Source organism: Bombyx mori, chromosome 24 (genome assembly GCF_030269925.1).
Source record: "Bombyx mori chromosome 24, ASM3026992v2".
NCBI classification, from domain to species: Eukaryota; Metazoa; Arthropoda; class Insecta; order Lepidoptera; family Bombycidae; genus Bombyx; species Bombyx mori.
The window spans coordinates 13,350,030-13,377,301 of NC_085130.1; the positions used below are offsets into that span (position 1 = coordinate 13,350,030).

A 27,272-nucleotide genomic window follows, 5' to 3' on the forward strand; every position below is an offset into this window, starting at 1 on the left:
TCGGTATCAAAAGAGATAAATTATTATTATTATATTATATTATTCAGTTTTTCTTCCTCGACTTGCTATACCCCAAAATTTTAATGATATTTTATGTGAAAAAAAAAGAATAGAAAATGACTAAATGATGTAGAGAACCCTAGCGTGTGTTACTGTGCGTGAGTAGTGCCTCTTCTTCTTCCCCGTCGTCCTCCTCGTCGTCCTCCTCGCTGCGTTATTGGCTGTTGTGTTGCCGTTGTATGAGTGGTGTCTGTTGAATTTTGTGTGTTTGATGAATGTTGTGTGTTGAGTGGCTGTTGTATGTCTGGCGGTCGTGGCGTGTTTTGTGTGAAGTGTTCTTGTATGTTATGTACGAATACTGTCTCCAAGCACCCTACTAAGTATAATTGATGTGTGAATAGCTGCCTGTTTCTGTAGGATACCAATGTTAATGTTGCTGTCCAATTTATTTAGGTATCTTGTAATACTTTTAGCTACTACCCCGGTAGCGCCAACGACTATTGGGATGACAGACGTTTGTGTATTCCACAAACGACTGACTTCAGTTTTCAAAAGATGGTATTTGCTCAGTTTTTCAATTTCTTTAGCACCTATGTTGTAATCGGATGGTACAGGAATATCAATTAGGAATGTGTTGTTGTTGGTTTTATCAATATAAATTATATCAGGTCTATTGTGCGTTACGGTGACATCGGTTTGTACAGGCATCTCCCATAAGATTTTAGTGGATTCGTTCTCTTTGACTTGTGGCTGAGTGAGTGTTTCCTTCCACCAAAGGTCGGAAACTTCTATTTTGTGTTTCTTGGCTAGACACCAGTAGACGTATTGGACCAGGCTATTATGTATGACGTTTGACATAATAAGTCCCAGCCAGTTTTTCGCATCCTGATATGATGTGCTGCGTGGTTTCATCTTTGCTAGCACATAGGCGACATTTTCCATCTACTGGTTCTTTTAGTATGCCCGTTGATGTTGTCGTGTCATAACAGCTTGATCCTGCACCGCAAATATTGAGGATTCTATGCTGGGAGATATCTGTTGCTTCTTTAACCATTTAAATGAAAGTTCGGTATCTATGTTGGCCTGGTCTAGTACTTTTATAGGGAATTGTCCATGTAGCTGTTTATTTCGCCATGTTTTAACTTGTTTTTTTATAATTGCGTCTTTTATATCTTTGTCTGTATGTGTATGTCCCTGTGGTAAATGTATTCCTCTCTCTATTTCTTGTGCTTCGTTAATTATTGAGTATTTGACCCTATGTGTATCGTGTTGTACTATTGCTTTTATTAAATGATCTCTTTCTACTTTTAGATATTGCTTATATTTAGTATCTGTGCTTTATACATGTTTTGTACATTCAACAATCCTCTTCCTCTTTGTGCAATCGGTAAATACAATCTTTCTGTGTCTGCCTTTTGCTGGTGTACTTTTTTTTATTGCTAGTAGTTTTCTCGTTTTAATATCTATTTTCTGTAAATCACAATTTTTGTAATTAATAATACCGAAAGAGTAGAGCAGAACTGGAATTGCATATCGACGCTTGAAAGGCAAACGTGACTAAGCGACAATGCGTGAACTTTACAGTAGACTAATTTAAAGTTGAAATACCTGAAAAAAATAAATTTTTTAACGAATCTAGATGTAGTAGAATATAGCTAGTAGCTGTGGGATTGAAATGATTTTAATGGACTTAGAAATATAATTTTTTTGTGCCTCGAATATGGTTATTGACTATTATTTATGTACAAAGCAGTTATTGTCGCTTAGTCACGTTTGCCTTTCAAGCGTCGATATGTATTTATACCTTTGATTAGATAGCGCGAGTTAAGATGGGTATTTAGTAGTTTCTTAATCCTTTTGAAATATTCTTTGGTTATCGGTTCCCATATTAAACTGTGTTCTATTTTACCTGATTCGTGAATTCCTAAATATTTATATCTATCTCCTATTGCAAGTTGTTGAAATGTTTCCCCGCTTAATAATATGTGACCTTCTCCGATTGTACTGTTTCGATATCCTGAACTAATATGTATTGTATTGCACTTATCCAAACCGAACCTCATCCCTATGTCTTTTGTAAATATTTCTACACTTTCTAATAAAACTTTTAAGTTATTTTTATTGTTAGCATAAACTTTAATTTTTTATTTTATAACTAATTATTTATAACTAATAATTTTTTTTAATTATTAGTTGAATTATGGATGAATGAATGGTAAATTATATAATATTATAACTATGCACTGCACTAAAATTCGCATGTCAAATAATGACAAAGCATACACGCTGCTTTTAATTTATGTAATAACTCATTTTCACTATGCTTGGCGAATAAATGATTTCTTTCTTTCTTTCTTCTTTCTTTCTTCTTTTAGGTCATCCATATATAACAAGTGATTAATCCAGAAACTGTCTTTAAGTTTGTAACCCTTCATTTCATACTTGTTCAGTATGAATGATAACGGGTTAATCGCTAAACAGAACAACAATGGCGAGAGGGAGTCGCCTTGAAATATACCACGCCTGATGTAAATTGGTTCAGTAGTAATTGAATCCTGGGAGCCACGCGCCGTCATGATCACTTTCCAAGAAGGCATGGCCATCTGCAGAAACCTTTTAATCATGAGAGGACATTTATAGATATCAAGGATTTTGAGCAGCCATTGGTGACACACTATCGAATGCTTTTTGATAATCTATTCACGCCATGCTCAGGTTGTGCATCCTCTAAGATGGCTTTGTTGACCATGAGGTGATCTTAACAGCCCCTAGCACCCCTGCGACATCCCCGTTGTTCTACTGCCATTACGTTGTTCTCATGGCAATTGTTATACAGTACGTTGGCCAATACAGAAGTAAGCAACTTGTACATGCTAGGTAGACAAGCTATTGGTCTCAAATTTTTCGGATCTTCAGTGTTTTCGTTTTTAGGAATTAATATGACCTGACCTGTAGTGAACCATTTTTCCGAATTTTCTATACCTGCAACTATTTTTGTAAATAATGAAGCTAAATATTTATGGACACTGGTTAGATATTTAAGGTAGTAATTCTGTATTTTATCTATTCCCGGTGATTTCCAGTTTAGTAGTTTTTTAATAGCAATCTTTACTTGGTCTTCTGTAATCTCTTCTATGTCTACTGTATTTACCTCGTTTGATGAAATTTCTATTTCTTTAATCCATTTAGCCTCCTTCTTATATTGTATAGGATTGGATAGTATAGACGACCAAAATTCTTCTACACTTTCTTTACTTGGTACCTTGATATCTTTAGAACCCTTACCTTCCAAACTTCTATACAATCTGTGTTCATTTTCGGTAAAGAGCCTATTTTGTTCCTTTCTAGTGTTCATGTCTTCATACCTCTTTATTCTCCCAGCTAAAGCTTTGATCTTCTGCTTTAAAGTTTCAGCTATATTTTTATGATCATTTCCGCTTGCAATATTTTACTGGTTGTATAATTTGTCCTTAATTTTTATCATTCGGCGTGTACTAATCCCTCTTTCTATTTCTATTAATTGTCCTAAATGTTTCCTTAACTTTTCTATTTTAGTTTGTATTCTTTTTTCCATGGTGGTTCAGATTTAGGTTTTATTGTATTCTTCGATATATAGGGTGTTTGGTTATTATTTAGTATTAGAGTTTTGGCTGTTGCATATATAACATTGTTTATATCCCGTAGAGTTGTTCCTGAAGTAATTAATATATTAGGTAAATATTTATTTAACGTGGATAGGTTTTCGAGAAATCGTCTATTTATTTTAGCTTTAGGTAGTACAAAGCTTTCTTCGATTGATATTTCTTTTGTTTCAGCTAATGTTTGAAGAAAATGTAATACTAATGGATCCTGATCTTCGTCAACTACTATATTTTGTGTCAACTGATTTATTATTTCTGCTGATTCTGTTGTTTGTTCTGTATGTTGCGTGTCCTGTGTGATTAATTGTGTGTTAAATATAGGTGGTGGTGTTATGGAGTGTTCTTCGATGTTATTTACTGTGGGCTCTGTTTCTATACCTTCTGCTTGTTTTTGTATCTGGTCCAGTAATTCTTGTGATATTACATTTTGTTTTATTATTCTACGGGCTTGATTTGATAATGTATTGCCATTGAATTTATGAATTTTAGGGTTATTGGGGTTTCTCTCTGTAAAAAGTTTATGTAATTTACTTATATAACCTGGTCCTTCTGATCTGACTTTAAAATAACAAAACACTAATTCCCTTATTTCTTCCGTTGACCAATTTCGTCTTCTGTCATCGCTAACACTGTTATTTGTGGTCGTTGTAGATGAACCGATAGAGCGTGTGGGCAAAGCCCTACTCTGCAAAGTGTCATCCACCCCCTCCCCGCCCCGTTGGTCGGCTGTAGTACCTAGTAGTGTAGTTTGAATTTGAATTTGAATTTGAATTTGAATTTGAATTTGTAGTACCTTCGGGTCCCCCGACTCTCGCCCGCCTGTTCAGCAGAGAGCCGCTGACGGTCCGTATGCTGTCATGTCCAGCGCCAGCTCCAGACGTGCCCCGGCGCTCACCCCCGGGAAGCGGCCCTATACGTTTATTATTTAAGTGTCTCTCCATATTGAAGGTGACGCTAGCGCTCCGTTTGCCATCACTAAGCCTTCGCTTTTAGCTGTGATGTTCCACCCCTCACGTGGCATGTTATAGCTGGACGTGGAGTTAGGCTTGTAAGGGGCTTATTATTATTATTACTTCCTCTATTCGAGCTCTAGGCTCGGTTTACTGAGCTCCCGCCCCGAGACCATCAGGGAAAGGGTGGCTCAGTTTCCCCTCCTACGAAGACCGTATCCCCCAAGACTTTCGTGATGATGGTGACCGTGTGTATGGCAGCTTGTTTCTGCATGATGTGTGGGTTGATGTTTGCATCTAATTTATTTATGTATTTCTGTAGGCTTTTGGCTATTCGTGCCTGATTGGATAGAGTATTTCCTGTGAATTTTCTAAACTTTGTGATGTGTGAATTTCGGTCTTTAAAGGTCTTTTCTAATCGTTTTATATAGCCAGGCCCTCCTGCTTTGGCTAGATAGAAACAAAACATAAGTTCGTCTAGTTCGGTTCGTGACCACTTCCTTCTTGCGTCATCATTATTATTATTATGGACAAAAAAATATTAAAAATTGCATAATTTTTTTTAAAATGAATACAACCAACAATATCAAGAACAAACGAATTAATAGAAAAAATGTTAAAAATAGAAAAAAAAAATTTTTTGAGGGGCTAACTTTAGTCGCCTCTACCCTCCATACCAAAGAGTATGTTTTTTCAAATGGCATTACGCAGTGCGTATTGCCTCATACAAAGGTAAGGAAACGGAACAGTAAAGGAGAATAATTTTACATCGGATAAAGGGTAGGATCAGCAGAATAAAAACCTATCGCTAATACAAAATACTACAATAGGGAAAGGAACACTAATTAATAAATTAAATCAAATAGAATATTAATTATATACATATAACTAGTCAGGTCATAAGTATTGTCACACAGTAAAAACTTTTCTTTTAGAATGCTGGCCACAAAAAGTTTATTGAATTCGAATTTCGAATTGTTCATGAAAATAAAAATGTATACTTTTAGAATTTTACTCATTTTTAATTATGGAGTGGACGCTTAAAGAAGACCGTGTTGCAGTTATTGCGTTGCATCGTTGCGGTTACGCGCCAATTCAAATTTTTAACATACTGAAAAATTTGAATATAACCAAAAGATTCGTTTATCGTACCATCAAACGATACAATGAAGACTCTAGTGTAGATGACAGGTCAAGAAGTGGTCGCCCTCGGTCTGTTAGGACTCCCCTCCTCCAGTCCAGATTTGAATCCGTTAGATTACAAGATATGGCAACACTTGGAGGAAAAGGCGTGCTCAAAGCCTCATCTCAATTTGGAGTCACTCAAGACATCCTTGATTAAGGCAGCCGCCGATATTGACATGGACCTCGTTCGTGCTGCGATAGACGACTGGCCGCGCAGATTGAAGGCCTGTATTCAAAATCACGGAGGTCATTTTGAATAAACTTTAGTGTCATAAGAATCTATGTTTTGTTAAGTTCATTTTGGTATATGAATGGTTACAGAATGAATAAACTTGTTTCAATTATTTTACATTAAACATGTGACAGAATTTATGACCTGACTAGGTATATATATTTATAATTGTATATTATTGTTGGAAACATAAAATTGTGTCTATGGTTAAAAGAAATAAAAATACTCTATGGAGTCTGTCGAACAAACGCAGCGCGAGTGGTTTTATTTTATATTACATTATATAGATTCATAGCTGACTAACTAGGCAAACAAAAACTTTAACATGGTCCTTCGACCACGACGTGAAACCAACGCATAAAGAAAACAGTTTACCAAGTGGTGCAAGAAGAAAACGGTGCGACATACATTGCCGGCGAATTTTGCGAAACGCCATTTTGTTTTGCCCGGCAACGCCGTGAACGCCGCGTGCTTTTTTTCATCGACACGAAAGCAAGCAAGCACTCCATCCATACATTAACGCTGTGATTACCGCGTTCTTTCAAGTTATACAGTGAAACTAATACTATCTGCATTTTCAAAGTACTACTGCGTATACGCAGTTGTAAGGCAAATATTCGTGCAGGTTATATTTGCTACTAGATTGCAATTATTGTGATTGTGAATTATTTTGAATAAGTCGCGGCAATCATATCATGGCAAAGGACAAAGAAGATATACGAAGTATGTAAGAAGGAACATAACCCGCATGCAGAACAGGGTGGCAACAGGCGCGCTCGATGACCCTGCAAATGCTCCTTCTCATGCAACGAGTATGAAAATATAAATATAGAACTTGGAGATTTAGCGGAGGATCCTGATGTAACGGAGACGAGTTACCTGGAGTGCCTGTCGGGCATACGAACACTTTTAGCAAGTCTACAAAAGCGAAGCGCTGTTGTCCCGACTGCGACTTCAGAAGCGAGAGCTTTAGCTCTTGAATCTGACGAGACGGCGCATAGACTGAGTGCATACAACTGACACAGGACGAGGATAAAGGTGATGCTGCACAACCATCACTCTTACACACTCAGTTTGGTTACATAGTAGCAGGTAGTGTCCCTGATTCATATATTCAGAGTTCTGCTGTTGCTCTATTCTGTCAGGAATGTGAAACTGACATAAGCGCCACCATAGCTAACTTTTGGCAATCTGAAAAAGTACCTGAGAAATTTGTGGAACATACCTCAGAACAACAATATGTTGAGAAGCATTTCACCGATACAGTCAAGTTAGAAAACAACCAGTTTGAATTGAATTGCAGGCAGGCAAGCCAGCATCATCATATTTAAAATCTCTGAACCCATTTATTGATGCTGAAGGTATCCTGAGAGTAGGTGGTAGGCTTCAACATTCTGCGCTGCCATACAGCCACAAACATCAAATTATTTTGCCTAAAGAATCCACTGTGACTCATCTTCTGATTCAAAATGAGCACCTTAAATTGTTACACTCTGGTCAGAAGCTAGTTTTAAGTAGCTTGCAACAACGTTATTGGATTGTTAATGGTTTAAGGTTAGTGAAGAAGTTTCTTCATAAATGTATGACCTGTTTCAGGCATAAAGGTGTAACTGCTAAACAACTGATGGGATCATTACCTGCGGACCGAGTAAATATTAGCAGATGTTTCAAAAAGATTGGACTTGACTTTGCAGGGCCTGTGGCAGTTAAACAATCTAGAATGAGAGGATTTATAACATCTCATGCCTACTTATGTTTGTTTGTATGCTTTGTAACTCATGCCTGCCACATTGAACTTTTATCAAGTCTAGAAACTCATACATTTATTGCTTCACTAAAACGGTTTATAGCCAGACGTAATGTCCCATCTGAGATTTATTGTAATAATGCTAGCACGTTCAAGGCAGCTAATACTCACCTGTCAGAACTTTATAAGCTTAACAGCTCAAAAACCCACCAGGCACAGGTGCAAACAGCAGCTTCCAAATTAGGTATAAATTTTAAATTTGTGCCATGTTATTCACCAGTTTTTGCTGGACTTGCAGAAGCAGCAGTAAAAAGCACTAAAACATTGTTAAAAAGAGTGCTTGGTTCGCATGTGTTAACATATGAAGAATTATATACTGTTTTAGTCCAAATTGAGGGCATCTTAAACTCAAGACCAATAACTCCATGGTTAAAAGATAATGAGGATTTGTCTTACTTGACACCGGGTCACTTCCTAACAGGTGCACCTCTCAACTGCATCCCTGACCAAGATTTCACCAACATACCGGAAAATAGACTCAGTTTCTGGAGTAAATGCACTGCAATGCAGCAGCACTTTTGGAGATATTGGTCAAAACATTATTTAAATGTATTGCAAAATCGCCCTAAATGGAAAGATAGCCAACCTAATGTAAAGGTAGGTGCCTTAGTAATTTTGAGAGAGCTAGCTACCCCTCCAATGACCTGGCCAATGGCACGAGTAACCCAAGTCTTTGAGGGGGCAGATGGCCTAGTACGGGCCTTAGAAGTTAAAAAGGCCAATGGAAGAGTGCACCGAACCTCGATTACAAAAATTTGTATACTTCCACTAGAATAAGAAAAATTAAAATAAATTAAAATCTTGTAAGATACCTAAAATAGTTCTAGTATGTTCTTAATTAGCCAGGTATCCGTAAATTATGTAAATAGAGTTAAGTTAAATAAAATTAATAAGATCCTAGTTACCCAGGTATCCTACAATTTTGCTATTGTTTAATTAAACAACTTCTAGGATATCTGCGATTGATATAAGGTGTTGGGAAATTTAGTTAGTTTAAGTTTCTATGTATGAATTCTAATATAAACATATTGTAGATTAGATTGATCTATGTTACTACATTATTACAAACTATTGTAACAATTATTATTTAAAATTTTCATAGATACATAAATCTTTATTAATGTTTATTTGGAAGTGTCATTTCTATTTAAGAGTCTTACACTCAATAATGTTCGAACATATTTGTTTTTATTATGTACAATTTCTTAAAGTTTAATACCACATGCAACAGGTATTACGATAAAATTTACAGTCCACTCTAGAAGCAGATATCATGCAGTTAATAAAATACATTAAAGTTAAACTCAATTATTGTACTTGTATACTTTGTTTAAAATGAATATTGTCACCTCATCTCTTGTGGGGGAATATGTTAGAAACATAAAATTGTGTCTATGGTTAAAAGAAATAAAAATACTCTGTGGAGTCTGTCGAACAAACGCAGCGCGAGTGGTTTTATTTTATATTACATTATATAGATTCATAGCTGACTAACTAGGCAATCAAAGACTTTAACAATTATTTACAGTAAGAAATAAACATAACTTTTTATATACATTATGATTTAAAGATGAAAGCAAAACAGGAACAGATGTAGGTAACGGGATACTGGAAGAAGAATGAGAGTGAAGAATGAGGGTGGACAGGACAGACTGATATGATTTCAATCATCAATATGCAGCCCACACTCACACATTCCACTATCAATAATATGAAACATACATTGGCGCGTTGCTCTGGATTCGACGAGCAACGCGCTGCCCTCATCGCAGTCAAAGGAGAGGACCTCTCGCTGCCGCGCGTCGTGGCTACGATGCTCGGCAGCGAGGCGTCCTGGAAGGCGATGCTCGACTTCTGCGAGTCCACCATCTCGCAGAAGGAGGCGGCGGAGCGAGAGACGAAGAGCTCTTCCCTTTCCACACCGATCCGTCGCCGTCGAGCCGGGGGCCGGAGGCGGGAATACGCCCGTACGTCCCGGCCCCTGTAGGTAGCGGCCTCCCCCCGGTGAAGGTCAAGTGGCGACCTGAGGACACCAGCGGCACCGTCTGGGCGGCCTGACGGGCTGCCGTACCGAGACGGCCGACGTTTCAGAGCCTTCGATTCGCGTCGAAGGCTCCGTCGGCTGGGCGTTCTTGGGGTGAGCCGCACCGTCTGATTGTAGTGTTGACCGCGGTAACCCCCCTAGCTCATCCGGATTCTGACCTCGGAGGGGATCGGACGTCGGGTGTAAGAGTGCAGGGGAGTCGTTTAGTGGGTGGGCCCTAAAACAGGAGGTATAAACCAGCGAGTATTATAACTCCTACGATTACTCCAAGGCCAATAGATAAATACTGCAGATTCTGTAGGTTATCTACTGTCTCCTTATTTATCGTCAACGATTTGTCCTCTTCTTTAACATAATAGTTTCCCATTTTGGGGTATTAGGTGTAGATGTTATCGTACATAAAATTGAAACGAAACTGGACAAATAATGTGCATGAAGTACAATATGCATAAAAGTAATATAAGTAAATTGCTGTCGACATCACGCTCCAAATAATAAATTCAAAATAATTATTTTGTCGCATCATGAAATCGCTCAACCTCAATTAACAAATCGCACCGGTTTTCGTATTTGCCTACCGCTACGTGAGTATGTATGAGTTGGAACGACAATACATTGTTTAGGCACTGATACATTAAAAGGCAAAACAATATCGTCCGTAATGGGCGGACATAAAGACGATGTTAGAACGTCCTCCTCAATCCGCCGGTTTCAATCTATCTATCGACACACGCATTTCTCTATGTGGTAACTGAATTTTAAAAACCTTAGAAGCTCGCTGTAAAATTTTATAAGGTCCTGAATAAGATGGTTCGAGAGATGAACGTTCAACCTCATTTCGTACAAAAACGAATTTACACGTATTCAAATCAGGGTGTACAAAAATAGATTTTTGATCTCTGTTTTTAATTGAAACAGGACGAATTTTATGAATAGATTCTCTAATTTTCCCAATTAGCTCTGCGTCATTATTACATTGTTGTTTTGTGTTAGCACAAAACTCTCCTGGTAACCTGATATTATTGCCATAAACCATTTGTGCTGCGCTGACACCTGTGTCGCTACGTGCAACAGCGCGTAACCCGAGTAGGACCGTAGGTATCTGATCAATCCACGTACTGCCCGTGCATTCGAGCATCGCTCGCAAAGATGTCTTGAGAGAACGATGCCAACGCTCGACGATGCCATTGCACTGTGGGTGGTTCTACTCTTCGCTACACCCAAGTACTTTAGAAGTGAGTTGAAGAGATGACTCTCGAATTGGGTACCTTGGTCACTAGTTAACCTAACGGGACATCCAAAACGCACTATCCAACCTTCATAAAACGCTTTAGCTACGGTGTTAGCAGAAATATCCTTTAGAGGGAAAGCCTCAGGCCACCGTGTAGTTCGGTGATTAACATCAACAAGTATCTATAACCTTCTTGTGACGTCGGCAGTGGGCCGACTAGATCTAAGTGAACATGCTCAAATCGATCTGCCCGCTGAAATTCACCGAATCGCGATATGGTGTGTCTCGTGACCTTAACCTTTTGGCAATGAACACAGGTTTTGGCCCAGAGACCTACGTCCTTGTTCATATTCGGCCAATAAATTTTTTCGCTAACTAACTTCCGGGTCGACCTTATACCTAGATGGCTTAGATTGTGCAACATCTGGAATGCCTTTCGTCTAAAACTCTCAGGCAAATAGGGTCGAATACGGCTAGTTGACACGTCGCAATAAATGGTTTGATTAGAATCAGGTAATGAAACTTTTTTAATATTAAAATTAAAGTTCGTGTCCGGTGACTTTAACAACTCCGACAATTCGCCGTCAGCATTTTGCGCTTGGAATAATTCTTGGTAGTCGATGTTCGTGGGACACGTTACTGTCTCTATGCGCGATAAGAAGTCTGCAACTACGTTCTCGGAACCGTTCACATATCGAATATCAGTTGTGAACTTACTGATAAACATGAGCTGTCGAGTACGTCGTGGGGTATCTTTCGCGCTAAGTTTTTGACTAAACGCATGAGTTAACGGCTTATGATCTGTTAGCACTGTAAAAGTACGTCCTTCAAGCATATACCTAAAATGCTGTATGCTGAGGTAAATAGCTAACAGTTCCCGATCGTAAGCACTATATACTTACGCTCCGTATCCGTCATACGTCTAGAAAAGTATCCTAAGGGTCTCCAAGAACCTCGGACTTCAGTTTGTAAAACCGCGCCTACGCAATCATTAGACGCGTCCGCCATGAGACATAAGGGAGCGTTTTCACTTGGATAAGTTAACAACGCTGCCTCTTGTAAGTCGCGTTTACACTGTAAAAACGCATTATCCGATTTTTCGTCCCATAGTATCTTCGACTTATCCTTTTTCTTGGCGCCTTTTAAAAATTTATTGAGCTCTGCCTGCCGCTGGGCCGCTTTTGGTAAGTGAGCTCTATAGAAATTCAGCATCCCTAAAAATTGCCTCAACTTGTCAACAGTTTCTGGGCGAGGGAAATAGACTATCGCCTTGACCTTGTCCCCCAAAGGTAACACACCGTCGCTGGACACTTGATATCCCAAGAATTCAATTTTCTGTTGACCGAAAACGCATTTACTCAAATTAATGGTTATGCCGAATTTGTCAAAACGTTTAAAAGTCGCGTCCAATTGCGACTATCACCGTCCGAGCTCATAGCTTGTATTCCCTGCAACACCGAGTTGTTCATGAATCGTTGAAAGGTTTGGGCTGCATTTCTAAGACCAAAACTCATTCGCGGAAATTCATATAGACCGAACGGCGTGATAATTGCCGTTTTCTCTATGTCGTCGGGGTTTACAGGAATGTTGTGATAAGCTCTGCAGACGTCCAATCTAGAGAAAATAGTTTTATTAGGTAAGATATATGTAAAGTCTTGTATCCTTGGGATAGGATACAAGTCAGGTTTAGTTATGGCGTTCAAGGCTCTATAGTCGCCACAGTCGCCACAAGGTCTTAATACGCCGTCTTTTTTAGGCACAACTAGACCATGCTCCATTAGATGGACGACATATGCCCATTTCCTGCATGAGTGTGAACTCAGCCTTAAGTTTCTTATATCGGTCGGGCGGGAGCGGCCTTGAGCGCGCTGACACCGGCCGGCCGCTTGTCTCGATAAAATGCATTACGGAATGTTTAGGTACGTCAGTACAATTAATCGATTTGCAAATATCTGGGTATTTAGACAATAATTGTTCATACGAATGATTAGAATCGATAGTTCTCAACGAGGGCTCATTCCAATTTACAACAGTGGCTATAGTACCGATGTTAGTTTGTCGATCAATAAATCTATGACCAGATAAATCCACTAAAAGTCTGTGATATTTTATGAAATCTGCTCCTAAAATAGGCTGTTTGACATCGGCTATTATAAATGTCCAATGATAATTACGTCTTAAATTTAAATCTAATACAATAGTTTTAGAACCATAAGTCTTAATTTCCGAACCGTTTGCGGCGTATATCGTATAGTCGCACACTTTAGAATCGCACTTTTTCACTAACCTGCTGTTATACGGAATTACGGACACACTAGCACCAGTATCAATCAGAAAACGTAATCCTGTCGTAGAATCAGTAATTGTAAGGCGGTTGTTGGTAAGAAGACTCGTACAGCCGTCCGCCGCGGGCTGCACCTCCATCAGTTTTCCGTGGTGTCCTTCCAGCTACAGGGCTGAACGCACTTGTTGGCTTTCGTACTGTTAGAATTGAAACTAGGAACTTCTTTTTAAAAAACAATTTTAATACTCCCTAGACTAAATTTATAGTATTTATAGGGAAAGTGAGGAAAACTCGGTATACGTCCCACTCCGATGAAAGTCTGACCCGAACTGCTTTAAAAAGCTAGCTAGAAATCATCATCGGGAATAAATGCTGATGTTGATGTTTGGTAAGCATTATTGTATGCTATGTAGGGATATAACAACCCCCCGTTTAAGATGAAACTTATAGGTTTTTGAAAATAAGTTTCAACTAGATATGCGAATTCTCGGAATTGGAATTTCTTTCATTTCTTGGACTTCATCTAATGCACTATCGGGCTTAGTTTTGTTTAGGAAAGTAGGACATTTACCGAATCCTTTACATAATTTATAAAATACAAAAAACATGAATAAAATAAGTAAACAATAGGTAATAATAGGGCAGTGGGAATCGTATTGTATAATTGGGTCAGGCGTATTCACAATATTATCAATATTCGTCATTAATTGATGATTTGAAACACTTACAAGTTTTTCTAAATGCATATCGTACAATTTTAAAGGTTCTAACTTCTGTTTGATTGACATATATTTCTTTAAATCACAACAAGGGTCATTGATAAGATTAAAATCAGAAATTACGGACTTAGTCGTTATGTTATAGCTAGGTTTGTAAATAAATTCCTTATCTCTACAGTACGCCTTAAGAAATGTATGGAGGGCAAGGTCTTCCATGGCTTCTATTCTACCCGCAATTTTACTCTTTTTCGGATTAGAAAGGTCTTTTGACATGTGTTGTTTATACTTTTTTAAATTCATTTATATAATTATCTAATTGTGTTTTGTCCATGCATAATATGTTATTTATTTCATTCCGACTTATATATCTATTTAATTCTAATTTAAACTCATACCTCTTATCAGCTGTCCAAAAGTTGGGTTTGCTAGTATTATATCTCCATGTGGAGTTTTTAAGATTTTTAGTGAGTTGTCTATTTTTGTCCATATTTATAGTGAAAGTTATTGATTTGTGATCGGATAGTGTAGTGATATCGTGATTGATTTTCCAGTCGGTGATTCTGATGTGTCTGTGGTCACTTATCATCGTCAGATCTATATGCGAAGATCTAATAGCATTATTGGCCACAGTAGAATATGTACATTCATCGCCAGTATTAACTAAAATTAAATCATAATCAATAATGATATTGACAATGTCGTCACCGCGGCGACTACAATACCTAGAACCCCCCCCATCCATAAAATGGGACAGGTTGCGGACCGAGGGACTGGCGCTAAGTCCCTGTGCAAGGGAGCTCTTTTGAGTTCCAGGTCGTGGAGCTGTTGGTAAGGGAAGGGTATGCCTGTGGCTGCCAGGTGTTATTGACGTGTTGTGTTTGGTCCTTCTCCGCAAGCCTCCCCACCGCGACAAGGTCACTCCACCAAGGGGGGTATGAAGATCTATTAGATAAATAGGAAGTAATAAGTTCCAATGCACCATCTCTAATACCATAGTATATAATGACTACGTTTTTAAGAGTCCGCACTTCATAGTAAACGTCACAAAATGAAAATGAGCAGATCCGATCTGATGGCAACATCAAAACAACCACAGACTACAAAAATCCTACCACTGTCAAAAATAGTGATGGGCATTAATATCGACGTTCAATTAATAATGATGCGAATGGAAAAAGTGCGGGAAACCTCAAATCAGTCACACGTACTTTTTGTTAATTTTTCATTTTATTTTGAATTTCATGTTATTTTTTTTTTATATTTAGATCAGATAAGTTGTAGTTTTTATATATTTTGTAGTAAGTTTGTATTAAAGTGTAAGTTTTGTTTATTTTGTGTAAATTTCATCCTATTGGTAAGTCTTCTTTTTTTCACTTATCTTTCATGACCATGACATGATGGACCCCTGGGTGATCCTGGGGGGACAGCCCCCGATATAGTTCATGTAGTGACAATTTCAAATAATGACGATGGTAGTACAATGGATACAGATGGTTCTGTGTCTCAGACATCTAGTGGCCGTAAAAGAGTGTCAGCTCGGCCCAGAATCTGCAGGCACTGTAATAAAAGACGACGAAAACACCGTGGTGATAAGAAGGATATTAAAGAAAGTGATTTGCAATGTATAGAAATTAAACAAAACCTTTCCAAAGTCGATTCCGGCAATAATTTTGCTATAGTAGTAGAGCCCATACAAAAAAATAACACGGACTCTCCACCACGGCCACAGCCCCCTGTTGCAAGGCTGTTATATAACTCATTCGAGGCTGCTCCTTATGTTGTACAAGTTCAAAAACAGTTTTCATCTCCCGACGATAATGTTACTCTACATCCAGTTACATTTGGACGTTTTCACAAAATAAATTCTGTTAAAAATATTGTGAATGGAAGTTTAAAAAGGATAGGTTGGAATAGGTAGGTAGGTGTAGATATGAAGTTAACCATCTTCTCTGGGATACTCAGCTGGAGCATTTTTTGCCTGAGTACAGGAAGAAGGACATTATGGTATGCGGATGCAATGTCAAGAAAAACCCCAACCAAGGACTCTCTTTTAGGGAGAGCAATGCGTATATCCATTGCAAGGCAACCTACGCTATCCATAGTGCTCAATCCCTTCCTAAAACCAAATTGACTTGCAGGGAGGATGCCTCTACTCTCCACAAACCACTCCAATCTATTTTTAACAAGGTGTTCTAAAATTTTGCTCATGGTACATGCTAGGGCGATGGGACGGTAGCTACTTGACTCGTTATTAGGTTTTGCTGGCTTGAGGATAGGGACGATTATTTGAGTTTTCCATTCATCTGGAGGGATTCCTAAAGAATAAATATTATTTAATATATTTAGAAACATTAATTTGGACGTAAAGCTACATTTGACAATGAATGAATAAGGTATTCCATCGATTCCCGGGGACGAGTCCTTAAGAGACTCCAAAACTGCAGTGAGTTCATCCAGAGAAAAAGGGGCCACAAGAGTATCAGGAGTAGGTGAAAGCGGAGGGGGAAGGGAAGAGGACTCAGCTAAGGTGGGAACGTAAGGGGGAGCAAGTCGACATGAGAATGAATCGATCCAAACCGATGGGTCGTTCGAAGAAGAATTGTGGTCTACAGATACGGATCCGCGAAATCTCCTGACAATATTCCAGACCAAAGAAGGGCGGGAACTGGGAGAAAGAGACTCACAAAACATGTTCCAGTCCAGTCTCTTTCGTTCAGATAGTGTTCTGACTGTCCTTGCAGCTACTTCTTTATAACTTATGTAATTAGCTGGAGACATGTGTAACGCGTACTCCTTCTAGGCTTCTTTACGTTGTTTACATAGATCAGAGCAGTCAGAGTCCCACCAGGGAAGTGATGGAATTTTACCCCTAGAAGCGTTTTTAGTAGGAATCGCAGTCTCTGCTGCTGAAAGTAAAGCATTCCTAAAGATGGAGTAAGCAGAATGGGTGTTCTCATGGGGGACTGGGGGAAGATTAGCCAAAAGAGCGTCAACAGACTGAGAGAACTGGGTCCAGTCCGCCTTGGACAAATTAAATTTAAGTCGAGGGTTGCGAGGGGGGAGTATATAATTAGAGGAGTCAGGAAAGGACATAAGGATGGGGAAATGATCACTACCATGCGTATTGCATAGCGTAAACCATGTGAGGCGCGAAGAGGTGGCTGGAGCGCATAGAGAAAGGTCTACAGCGGATTTTGGGTTCTGGCCAGGAAGAACTCTACGTGTGGGGGAGCCGTCATTGAGGATGCAGAGGTTGTGGTCATCAACTAGGTCAAGGAAGGCGGAGGATAGGGAATCATTCTGATAACAACACCATGAACTGTGGTGGATGTTAGTCACCCAATACAGCAACAGGAGGGGGGAGGGCACCAATGATTGAGAATAGATTTGTTAGGATGGACATGTTAGGATCAGGTATATAAACAGATAAAAAACATATATCTAAGGCTCTAACAGCCACTACATTGAAGCAGTTACTGTCATGTGGAGGGAGGGTGATCTGGGAATATGGGATGGATCTCGGAACTAAAATGCAGCTACCGCATTTTCCATTGTTCTTATCATCCCGGAGGCACGCAAAACCAGGAACCCTGAAGCGGGAGCCCGGGAGTAGGCGTGACTCCTGGACAGCAAAAATCAAGGGATTATGCTTATTTATGAGAAAAATCAGTTCAGCTTTTTTTAATCTAATGCTGCGACAATTCCACTGTAGGATTGTTGGGAACATTGTTGAAAATCGAAATCAGCTGAGTCAGTTTTTGATAGACGTTGTTCGGTAGGGCTACATCATTCATTTTCGAAATGATGTTGATGAGGGTGGACAAGAGAAGTTCTAGTAGATTTTCTTGTTGAGGGGGGTTGGGGGATAACAGAGCGCATCCATTGGGAGTAGTGGAGGCTGGAGTATCTACAATACGACAGTGGGCTTCTCTATCGTAGCCTGGGCTTAGGGCAGCAGAATAAGGGCGTCGGGCTATATTAACAGTCTTCTTATAAGAAGAGGACTGAGAATTGGAATGGAGTGGCTGAGAGAGATCAGTGTGAATAGTCGGAGGATACGTGGACGAAAATGATTGAGTCATTCGGGCAGTATCTGCAAATGATCTTCTCACCTGTGAGAACCTAGCCGATGCTTCTAAATATGAGATGCTTTCCTGTGACATAACTAATTTGATCGATTTTTGTCGACTGTGCTCTGGGCAGGATGTGTCAGTGGCAGAGTGGGGGCCGGAACAGAACAGGCATAGAAGGGATGACTTCGAGCAGGTAATTCCTTCGTGGGGTTGGGAGCAAATAAAGCAGCGAGGGGCGGATCGGCACTGCGTTGAAATATGACCGAATCGGCAGCACTTGTTGCACTGGATAATGGGAAGGACATAAACTTCAACTAGGAGAGAAGTAAAAAAACAGAAAATACGATTTGGAAGTTTTTGACCAGAGAAAGTTAAAACTACAGATTGGGTAGGTATCCAGGTAGGGACATTATTTTCTGTTTTCTTCCTATTCAAGCGGCGTGCTTTAATGACTGCACCGCAGCCAGCAGGAACTTCTACCGATTGGACCAGCTCCTCTAAAGTCCATTCTACTGGAATATCACGCACAATTCCCATTCGTGTAACATTATAAGATGGGATGTTCGCTTCAAATTTAGCCGGCTGAAGTGCTGGGTGTTCTAGAAAAGCGTTAGCCGCAGCAACAGATTTAAATTCCACTGAAACCCTGTTGCGGCCAATGCGTTTCACACCATCCTGGATTACATTTTTTATGCTGTTTCTGAATAGAAAGTGTCCGAATTTGATGGGTTTCAAGGTGGGACCAGCAGACACATCTGTTACCGTCTTACTAACGTGGACTAGAAAAGGGGCAATGTCATCTTCACAGTATCGGGTCTTACGTTCAACAAAATCGGGATGTGTGTACGTAGACTGAATCGACGGCGAAGTTTGTGAAAGATTAGTAATCGTTTTTTTAGGGGGAATGTTTTCCTCAGACTGTGGTGGTGGTCGTTTTCTGGAATTGGGTGGATCAATATCCATCTGAGAAGAAAAGTTTTTTGAGTGGGGCGCACGTGGTCCTTTATAACCTCCCCCAGGATCGTGCGGATCATCCATGATTCTTACCTTTTAATAATATAACAAACACAATATATTTACACTCACGACACAACAGATATATACCAACACCAACACGAATCAGTAGCGCAAGTCAACAGCAATTTAAACGAATATTATCAATTAAAACACCGGGAAGCTTCGAAGACACTTGTGTTCACACCCGACGTTACCCGAAGAAAACCCTGTATTTAATGTATAAAGAACGACCAAAATACATATTGAAAATCCATTTTAAAAGTTTTCCTGGGAAGCGCAAAGAATATAGCACCCTAATTAATTGGTGAAGATCTACATTATCATATGCCCCCTGCATATCAAGGAGAACACAAATTGCAGTAGAACCTAATAACAAACACTTCTTCATATCAGTCAGGTACCTAAGCTATAAAACTTTCTGCTGCACTTTTGCCTTTTCTGAATCCAAACTGACAAGAAGGAATAATTTTCTGGTTTTCAACAAAATAGTCCAATCTAATCTTAATCATTTGCTCAAACAATTTACCAAAACAAGATGTAAGAGAAATGGGTCTGTACGAAGTAAAATGATCATTGGTTTTGTCAGGTTTTAACACTGGTATGACAAATTGCAACCTCCAGGATTCTGGAATAAATTGCTGAGACCAAAGCGAATTTAAAATATTAAGTAGAATGTTTTACAGAAACATGTAGATTTTGAATCATAATATAAGGAATATCGTCCGGACCAGGGGTAGTATTCTTTCAAGACAAAGCCATGTCGAGTTCTTAAAAATAAAAAGAGTTAAGTCGAAATTTGCTCCACTGACTTACATCATTAAATTCAAATAAAGCAGAAATATTATCGTTGTTATTACTAAGCTGCGCTAACTTCTCTAAAAAACTTTCGATCCACTCATCATTTTTGGACAGATTTCTATTAATGTTATTCTCTTAAATCTTCTAAAAAAATTCCACGCTCGGGATACTGGAGTGAATCTATTAAAAGACTTTTCCAATTGTCTTTCTTAGCCATTTTGATATTTTTTTTCCTAGAATCTATTTTCTTATATTCTATAATAATATAATTGTCCATTGTCATATTATGTCTATAATTAGACAACGCTTCTCTTGATTTACAGCCTCAGCACAAGTATCATTCCACCAAGGAGCTGGAGGAGCAGACTTTTTACTAAAAGATTTATGTTTTAACAATGGAACACAGTTTTCTTTTAAACTAAGTAGCAATTTAGAAAATACATGATATTGAACTAAAGGATCAACAGTTGAGGGAGAAAATTTATCAAATATATCTTTGGATTTGTCTTTGTACATATTACAGTTTGTTTCATTATATAAATATATGTATAGACTCTTGAACTGTATATTTTTGAGTTGAGGTAATGATGTTAACAAAAGTAGGTAAATGATAGCTCCCTAAAGAATCATCACCAACATACCACTCACAAAGTGGTTCAATATCAGGGCTAACACAAGTAACATCAATGGTTGATGCAATATTACCAGGTCTAGAAATAGTGGTAGCTTCACCAGAATTTAAAATACATAAATCAGCATCATCAAATATATCCTGGAAGTATCACAACTGAAAGCTATATTGTGAGCATTACACTCACCAGATACAAGACAAAGCTTGGGTAATTGCAAACTAACCTTTCTCAAATTAATCAAACTAATTGAGCTATTATTTTGTGGACAGTAGACACAGAGCACTGAGACAGGACCACATACTGTTATTATGGAAATAGCTATAAATTGAATATTTTGATAGAAAGTAGTTTTTAAGACTTTTAATTTAATATAATTTTTTATTACGACACTTACACCACCATGCTAATTTTTTGCATGTTTTCCAACAAAAATATCACCAGATATATAAAAAGGCGGACCAATAATCTTTTAACCAAGTTTCATTCAGCAAGCACACATCTATTTTACTTTTATATAATAAAGATTTAAGAAGTGTTTTTTTTTATTATTGACACTATGTTATGTTGCATTAATCACAAATAATCCATTATTTTGTTAAACTTTGAATTAAGATATCCTTAATGTGAGCAGTTGTGTTTTATTAGAATTACCTAACATAATTTTTTTTTATTTTATTTATTTATAACTAAAGTTTTGATGATTAAAATCATCAAGAACTGATCATCTTTAATGAGCTGATCATAAGAACCAATATTAGAAGGAGCAGACTGGACTGGAGTTGAACTATCTGAAGAATTTTGTGATACCTTTTGTTTCTTAGGTTGGACAGTAGATGGAGCTAACTTATTGTGAGCTAACTCTACAACTGATTTATAACAGTAACAGAGGAAAATCACTTGACAATAATACAGTTGAATACATTTTAAATGAATAATTATTCTCGTGTTTTTTTAATCTGAGCTGCTTTTTGAGGGCAAAACCTGGATATTGCCAAGTGGTCTCCTCCAAAGTTAACAAACTTCAAAAATTCTGCAGAGCATTCTTTATAGGAATGACCACCTGAACGCTTTGAACAAACCTGATCTTTTCGACATACTTTGGCACTGTGTCTAAATCTCATGCATTTAAAACATTGCATGAGAGGAAGAATATAAGTGAAAACTCTGTAACGCCAGTTGCCTAAATAAACATACTGAGGGAGAACAGTTCCTACAAAGGTAACGCTTATAGCAGTGAGGGGTTCCAGACCATCACCAGCTCTTTTCATAAAATGTCTAACACCAACAATTTTAAAGTCTATCATTAGTTTGTGGTATAAATCTGCGATACTGCATTCCTTGGGGGATAAAACGAATTATACCCACTTGCACAGATCTTCCACTAACTCAATTTAAAAGAAAATTATATTTATGGCTAATAGACAAGGCTTATTATAGTGTGCAAGAATTTTTAAATGATAAACGTTGTACATAATAAAATATTAGAATAAAAAGTGATAAAATGTAAAAATAGATAGATTTAGTAAATTTTGTGTTATAATTAATATAAAAATAAATTAAATTTTCGCATGCCTAAACAGGCGAAATATATGAAACTATGTCCTATATCCATAATATCTTGTAAACTATATTTCTGGCGAATAAAGATTTTCTTTCTTTCTTTCTTTCTTTCTTGCTCCACCGAAGAGGCTGGTACAAAAGCTTTCATTCATATTATTGTCACGTAAGCTCACGTTTCGAAAATCATTGGCAGCTGCAGCTTGTTTGAAAACCAGCATAATTTTGGCCGCATTAACTCGGCGACATTCCTTGATGCCCTTCACATTTTTGACAAATGCAACAGGACAGGATTTTTATTACCGATCTTATCTTCCGGTTTAATTCCCTATACGTTAACGGGGAACTCTTCTATATTACTGTTATCCGGATAGGATCGCCTAAAATCTGGTTTAGAGTAAGGTTTATCATACTTATCGACATCATTCGATTTTACAGAAGTATCTAATCGCCTCTTTTTCGAGTCTACGGGTGACTTTGTAGACCCGTCTTCATCACCATCACTCTCTGAATACATTATTCTCTTCTAAAAGTACTCTATCTTGAAAAGACAATTTAATCTAAAGTAAAATAAATTTTTATTTGAAAGCCTGCATCTTTTTTTTTAAATTAATTTACGGCCAATGGTTACAAGACCTTATATCCTATCTTAAATTAATTCACACACACGGAGTACGTAAAAATTTACAAGTGGTTATAAACAAAACAGCATCAAATTGAAGTATTTTCAATTGGTGCTTAACATTATTCGTTTGTTTTTAAACATTTTCTATTGGGTTAACAATATATCTGTAAATTGGTTTGAAATACAATGAGTTTGATAAAATTACTTCTAAGTCCATCCTTACGCCTGTTTGTAAAGGCGACTTACCCTTACAAGCATAGTCCAGCTCAAACGCTAAAATTAATTTATTTACCTGCATTAAATTTATGAAACATCATCATCATCATCATCATTTCAGCCTATCGCCGTCCACTGCTGAACATAGGCCTTTCCAATAGATTTCCAGTGCGACCGGTCCATTGCCACCTGCATCCAACGAGACCCAGCGCTTTTTACTAGGTCGTCGGTCCATCTAGTAGGTGGCCGTCCCATGAATGAAACATGAATATACGTAAATATCTCCGTCTCCGTCTAATGAGGCCGAAAATTCGCCATGTTTAGCGCACCAAATGTCATTGTCACGTCAGTTCGGCCGTCTGTTTTGGGTTGTACAATATTTATTGACTTTGATATCGATTTAATATGATTGCTTATATCAATTTTTCTAATTTTATCATGCTTAAAACATACAAAAATAATAATTAAAACATATTTATAGGATCTCAAGAAAGTCGATGCTCCAAAACTATTATCTATATATATTTTAATTCATTTTTTTTTTTTTATTATTGCTTAGATGGATGGACGAGTTCACAGGCCACCTGGTATTAAGTGGTTACTGGAGCCCATAGACATCTACAACGTAGATGCGCCACCCACCTCGAGATATAAGTTCTAAGATCTCAGTATAGTTACAACGGCTGCCCCACCCTTCGAACCGAAACGCATTACTGCTTCACGGCAGCCCTCATCCGAAAAATTGGACACCATTTTTCGGTCGGAATCTATTGATCATGACACTATACATAAATACCTCTTTAAAATATGTCATCAAAATATATTTAGACATTCTGTTTAGATATTTCGGAAAAAAGGCTACCGACAAAATCTCTTCGGAACTATTTAAATAAAATAATTATATTCCGCAGTGAGTAAAACACTATTGTAAATTCGTTAAATATTTAATAATTAAGTGATTTTAGAGAGGAAGTCACAAGCAATAACGTTTGAAATTAATGAATAAATGTTCTGTAGGTGTTTTTTTTTTTTCACGCGGTCCCTTGATACGTTTAAAATTTGAATCACTCTCAAGTGAAAGTGATTCAAATGGTGCGGCGCACCCTCCTTGAGGTGCGCTGCGGTAGTGTGTTACGGACTTTAAAGTCAGCAAAACAATTAAAATAGATTGTAATGGTCTAAGAAAAACATGTCCTTAAAATACGATAACATTTAGCATGCTAGAAATGGACAGATGGCACTGTACTACGCCATATCTTTATGTTTTGCGACAAACGACAACTTAAAATCAGTGTAGCAACTTTTAAAAATCATCATATCGTTTACTTGGCAAATTCGAAGGACGAACTTGTCTTAGATTTCGCACATCTAAATCATATCATATTTGCACATAACAATATACCTACTTACTTCCTATTAAAGTATAAATTCTACAAATAATTAATACCCAACAATATTTAAAATAAAATTAAGAACGTTTATCGATAAAACCTAATAGCATTGAAATCTTTCGTACAGCACTAAAACCGCCATGTTTTGTGGCCAGATGACGTCACAATGGCACGAATTTCTTGTTGACGTTTCATTTCCATAGGTTTCCTACTTCAGCGTATGTTTCAGATCAGCGACCCCATTGACACAAAATTGACAGTTTGTGTCCGTTGCTAAACGAAGTTTAAACAAATGAGCAGGAATTCTGCAATGACCGAATCTTAGTCTATTAATGGTGGTAATGAATTGTCTGGAATTCGCTTCTTTAAATTTGTTATACCAAGGTACATGTGGCGGGGTATTCTGTATCTTTGTATACCATTTCCCTTTTTCTTGACTTATAGACTTCCAGTGTTCATACCACAGGGTATTAACATTTTCCGATATTTTATAATAATTTCCAACCACTCTTCTTTTTTTTCATTTAGTAGCTTTTCTATCTATTGTCCACTTTGGGCCTGAAATGGGCATTCCCCTTTGCATTCTTGGTTTTTAGAACAACTGCAGCTGTTTGTAAATATTCATGGTAAGGTGTCAGGGTCACTGAAGTAAGAAACCTATCTATGGTCAAGGTAAGGTCACAAATCACCTGATATTTAAATGTGTCTTTTAATAAAATTGCCACACCGCCATGATCATTGGGTCCATTTTGAAGAACAATATTGTATTCAGGTATATTGAAGGGACTGTTTTCTCTCAGCCATGTTTCATTTAAAAATTCAATAATCAGGTAAATAATTAAAAATTAATTTGTAAAAAAATGCTCATTCCTGCAGATTTGATATCATACTCAGAAAGAAAGTTAATCAATAAAGGCTTTTTGTTACGTACACTTTAAATGTTAAATTGAGCAATTGTTAGAAAGAATTTAAAGTTACTCTGTAAATAGTTAAAACTAAAATTTGCGATTGTCTAGACTAGGTTTTTTAAAAATATGTATATCCTTTATTTTATTAATTGTTATATTATCATCATTAGATGAGTTCGCTAAAGTAACTAGTGATCTTACAATAGCGTTTAATAGAATGTTGTTGTTGGCAATTTGTTCTTTGTTCATTATAATATGATATTTAATTTTGTTGTTATATGAAACATGAGTAGAATAGCTATTGTTATTTACAATAGATTTTTCCTTAGATTTTAAAGGTGGAAAGTTTTTTATCATTATTTGTTACTGAGGCAAATGTACTGTTTTGTTTGTGAATTCCTAAACGTTTTAACTCTATTTTTTTCTTTCTTATAGGACAGTCCCGGGAGACGGCTAGATGTCCCCCAACACAGTTAATGCTTACTAAAATGTCAGACACACACTCTTTGTAATGGTGAACTCCTGCATTATATAAACACATTTGCTTACTGTGACATACTTTATCGAAATGATTAAATTTGAAACATTTGAACCACTGTATTAGAGGTGAAATATATGTCTGTACTTCGCAGCTAAACAAGTTGAGATACAAATAAGGGGGTAATGTAGTTGTAGAAAAAGTTATAGCGACAGAGCTCATAGGTATTAACTTCTTGTCTGCATTTCTTTTCATAAACTTCTTAACAGATATTATTTCAGCATCGCTACTAATATTTTTATAGATGTCTTCGTTGGATAAGTCTGTAGGCACAAATTTAATCACACCCACCTCAAGGGCGGATCCAGCTTTGACGCCAGGAGGGGGTCACATAGTCAAATTTTCGATGCGCTCGTTCCCAAACGCTTGCCATCATACAAAGTTATTATTTTATATTAAATTAATTAAATATTGAAAGTATGTAGTTACATAAAATCTGTATAGTGACAAAATATATAAATAAAATCATTATGTTCAATTAGTGGTTCACCTAAGTCCTGGAACCAGCTCAGGGGGGGGTCATGACCTCATGACCCCCCCCTGGATCCGCCGTTGACCCACCTTCTCTACTAAGTGGGCAGGTATAAAGGCGCGAAATTTGTGCTTGCTGAGAAAGTTGTCAAGTTTGTTAAAGCTATTAGCATCTGCAGCTTTTTGGAAATTCACACCAATTTTATATGCATTAATACGTGAAACACATGTAATGCTTTTGACATTTTCATTTAATAAACCTGTTAATTTTATTGGATTTTTATTGCCGAGTTTTTCTTTTTCCTTTGACTCCACATAAACGGTATAGTTTGCAGAGTCGTTTTCAAAGAATAATCTAGTGTATTCGTTTTAAAATAGATTTTATATTTATCTTCTTCAAAACTACTACATACATCTTTGGTGTTAGCGTATTTTCTTTTCTTTTTGTCTGAATGCTCTTTCCGTCACTATGCTGTCCCATTTTATTAAATGGGACGCAGAGCGTTAATACTCTTTAGATAAAGTTATTAACTTAAATATCAAATGAAAATAATTTAAATTCAAATACGAAATTTAAAAAACGCGAAGAGTGAAGTTGCGTGATTTGCTTAATTTGTCTATTTAGTGTTTATTCAGGTTTAAATGTGTAATAACAGTGGTTTATTAACAGTTTAGTACCTGTCTCGTTTTCAATTCATTTCATGCCATGTTTTATATTAATCAACTTCATTTCATTTCATAATATAATTTTTAAAATAAAAAAGTTTTCATTCAAATTAAAATAAGACTTGACCTAAAGGTCTTAGTTACCAGGTCATAAAATCGCAAAAAAAATTAGATAGGGTACGGTAAGACATGTGCGATTAAAAAAAAATACTACACATTTGTACTAGGGATGACGATTCTTTCCAAAAAAGATCGATTTTTAAATCGATTCGAATCGTAACCTGATA

General features: G+C 37.3%; 1 protein-coding gene and 1 long non-coding RNA gene across 4 annotated transcripts in view; one reads left to right on the forward strand and one right to left on the reverse strand.

Moving 5' to 3' along the window:
* LOC119630477 (uncharacterized) overlaps positions 1-20,868 on the reverse strand; it is a 38,509-nt gene extending 17,641 nt beyond the window's left edge. For 2 of the 3 annotated variants that reach the window (XM_062675813.1, XM_062675812.1), the window contains exon 1: positions 1-20,868. This exon is cut by the window's left edge. In XM_062675813.1, the coding sequence (XP_062531797.1) occupies positions 17,780-19,204 (1,425 nt within the window). In that variant the 5' untranslated portion in view covers positions 19,205-20,868 and the 3' untranslated portion in view covers positions 1-17,779. The other variant, XM_062675814.1, reaches the window with a different exon arrangement.
* Positions 20,869-25,080: 4,212 nt separating this feature from the next.
* On the forward strand, positions 25,081-26,591 carry LOC134201297 (uncharacterized). The gene is made up of 2 exons (XR_009976526.1): positions 25,081-25,232; positions 25,746-26,591. It is a non-coding gene; the product is annotated as an uncharacterized LOC134201297 (long non-coding RNA).
* Positions 26,592-27,272: the final 681 nt, after the last annotated feature.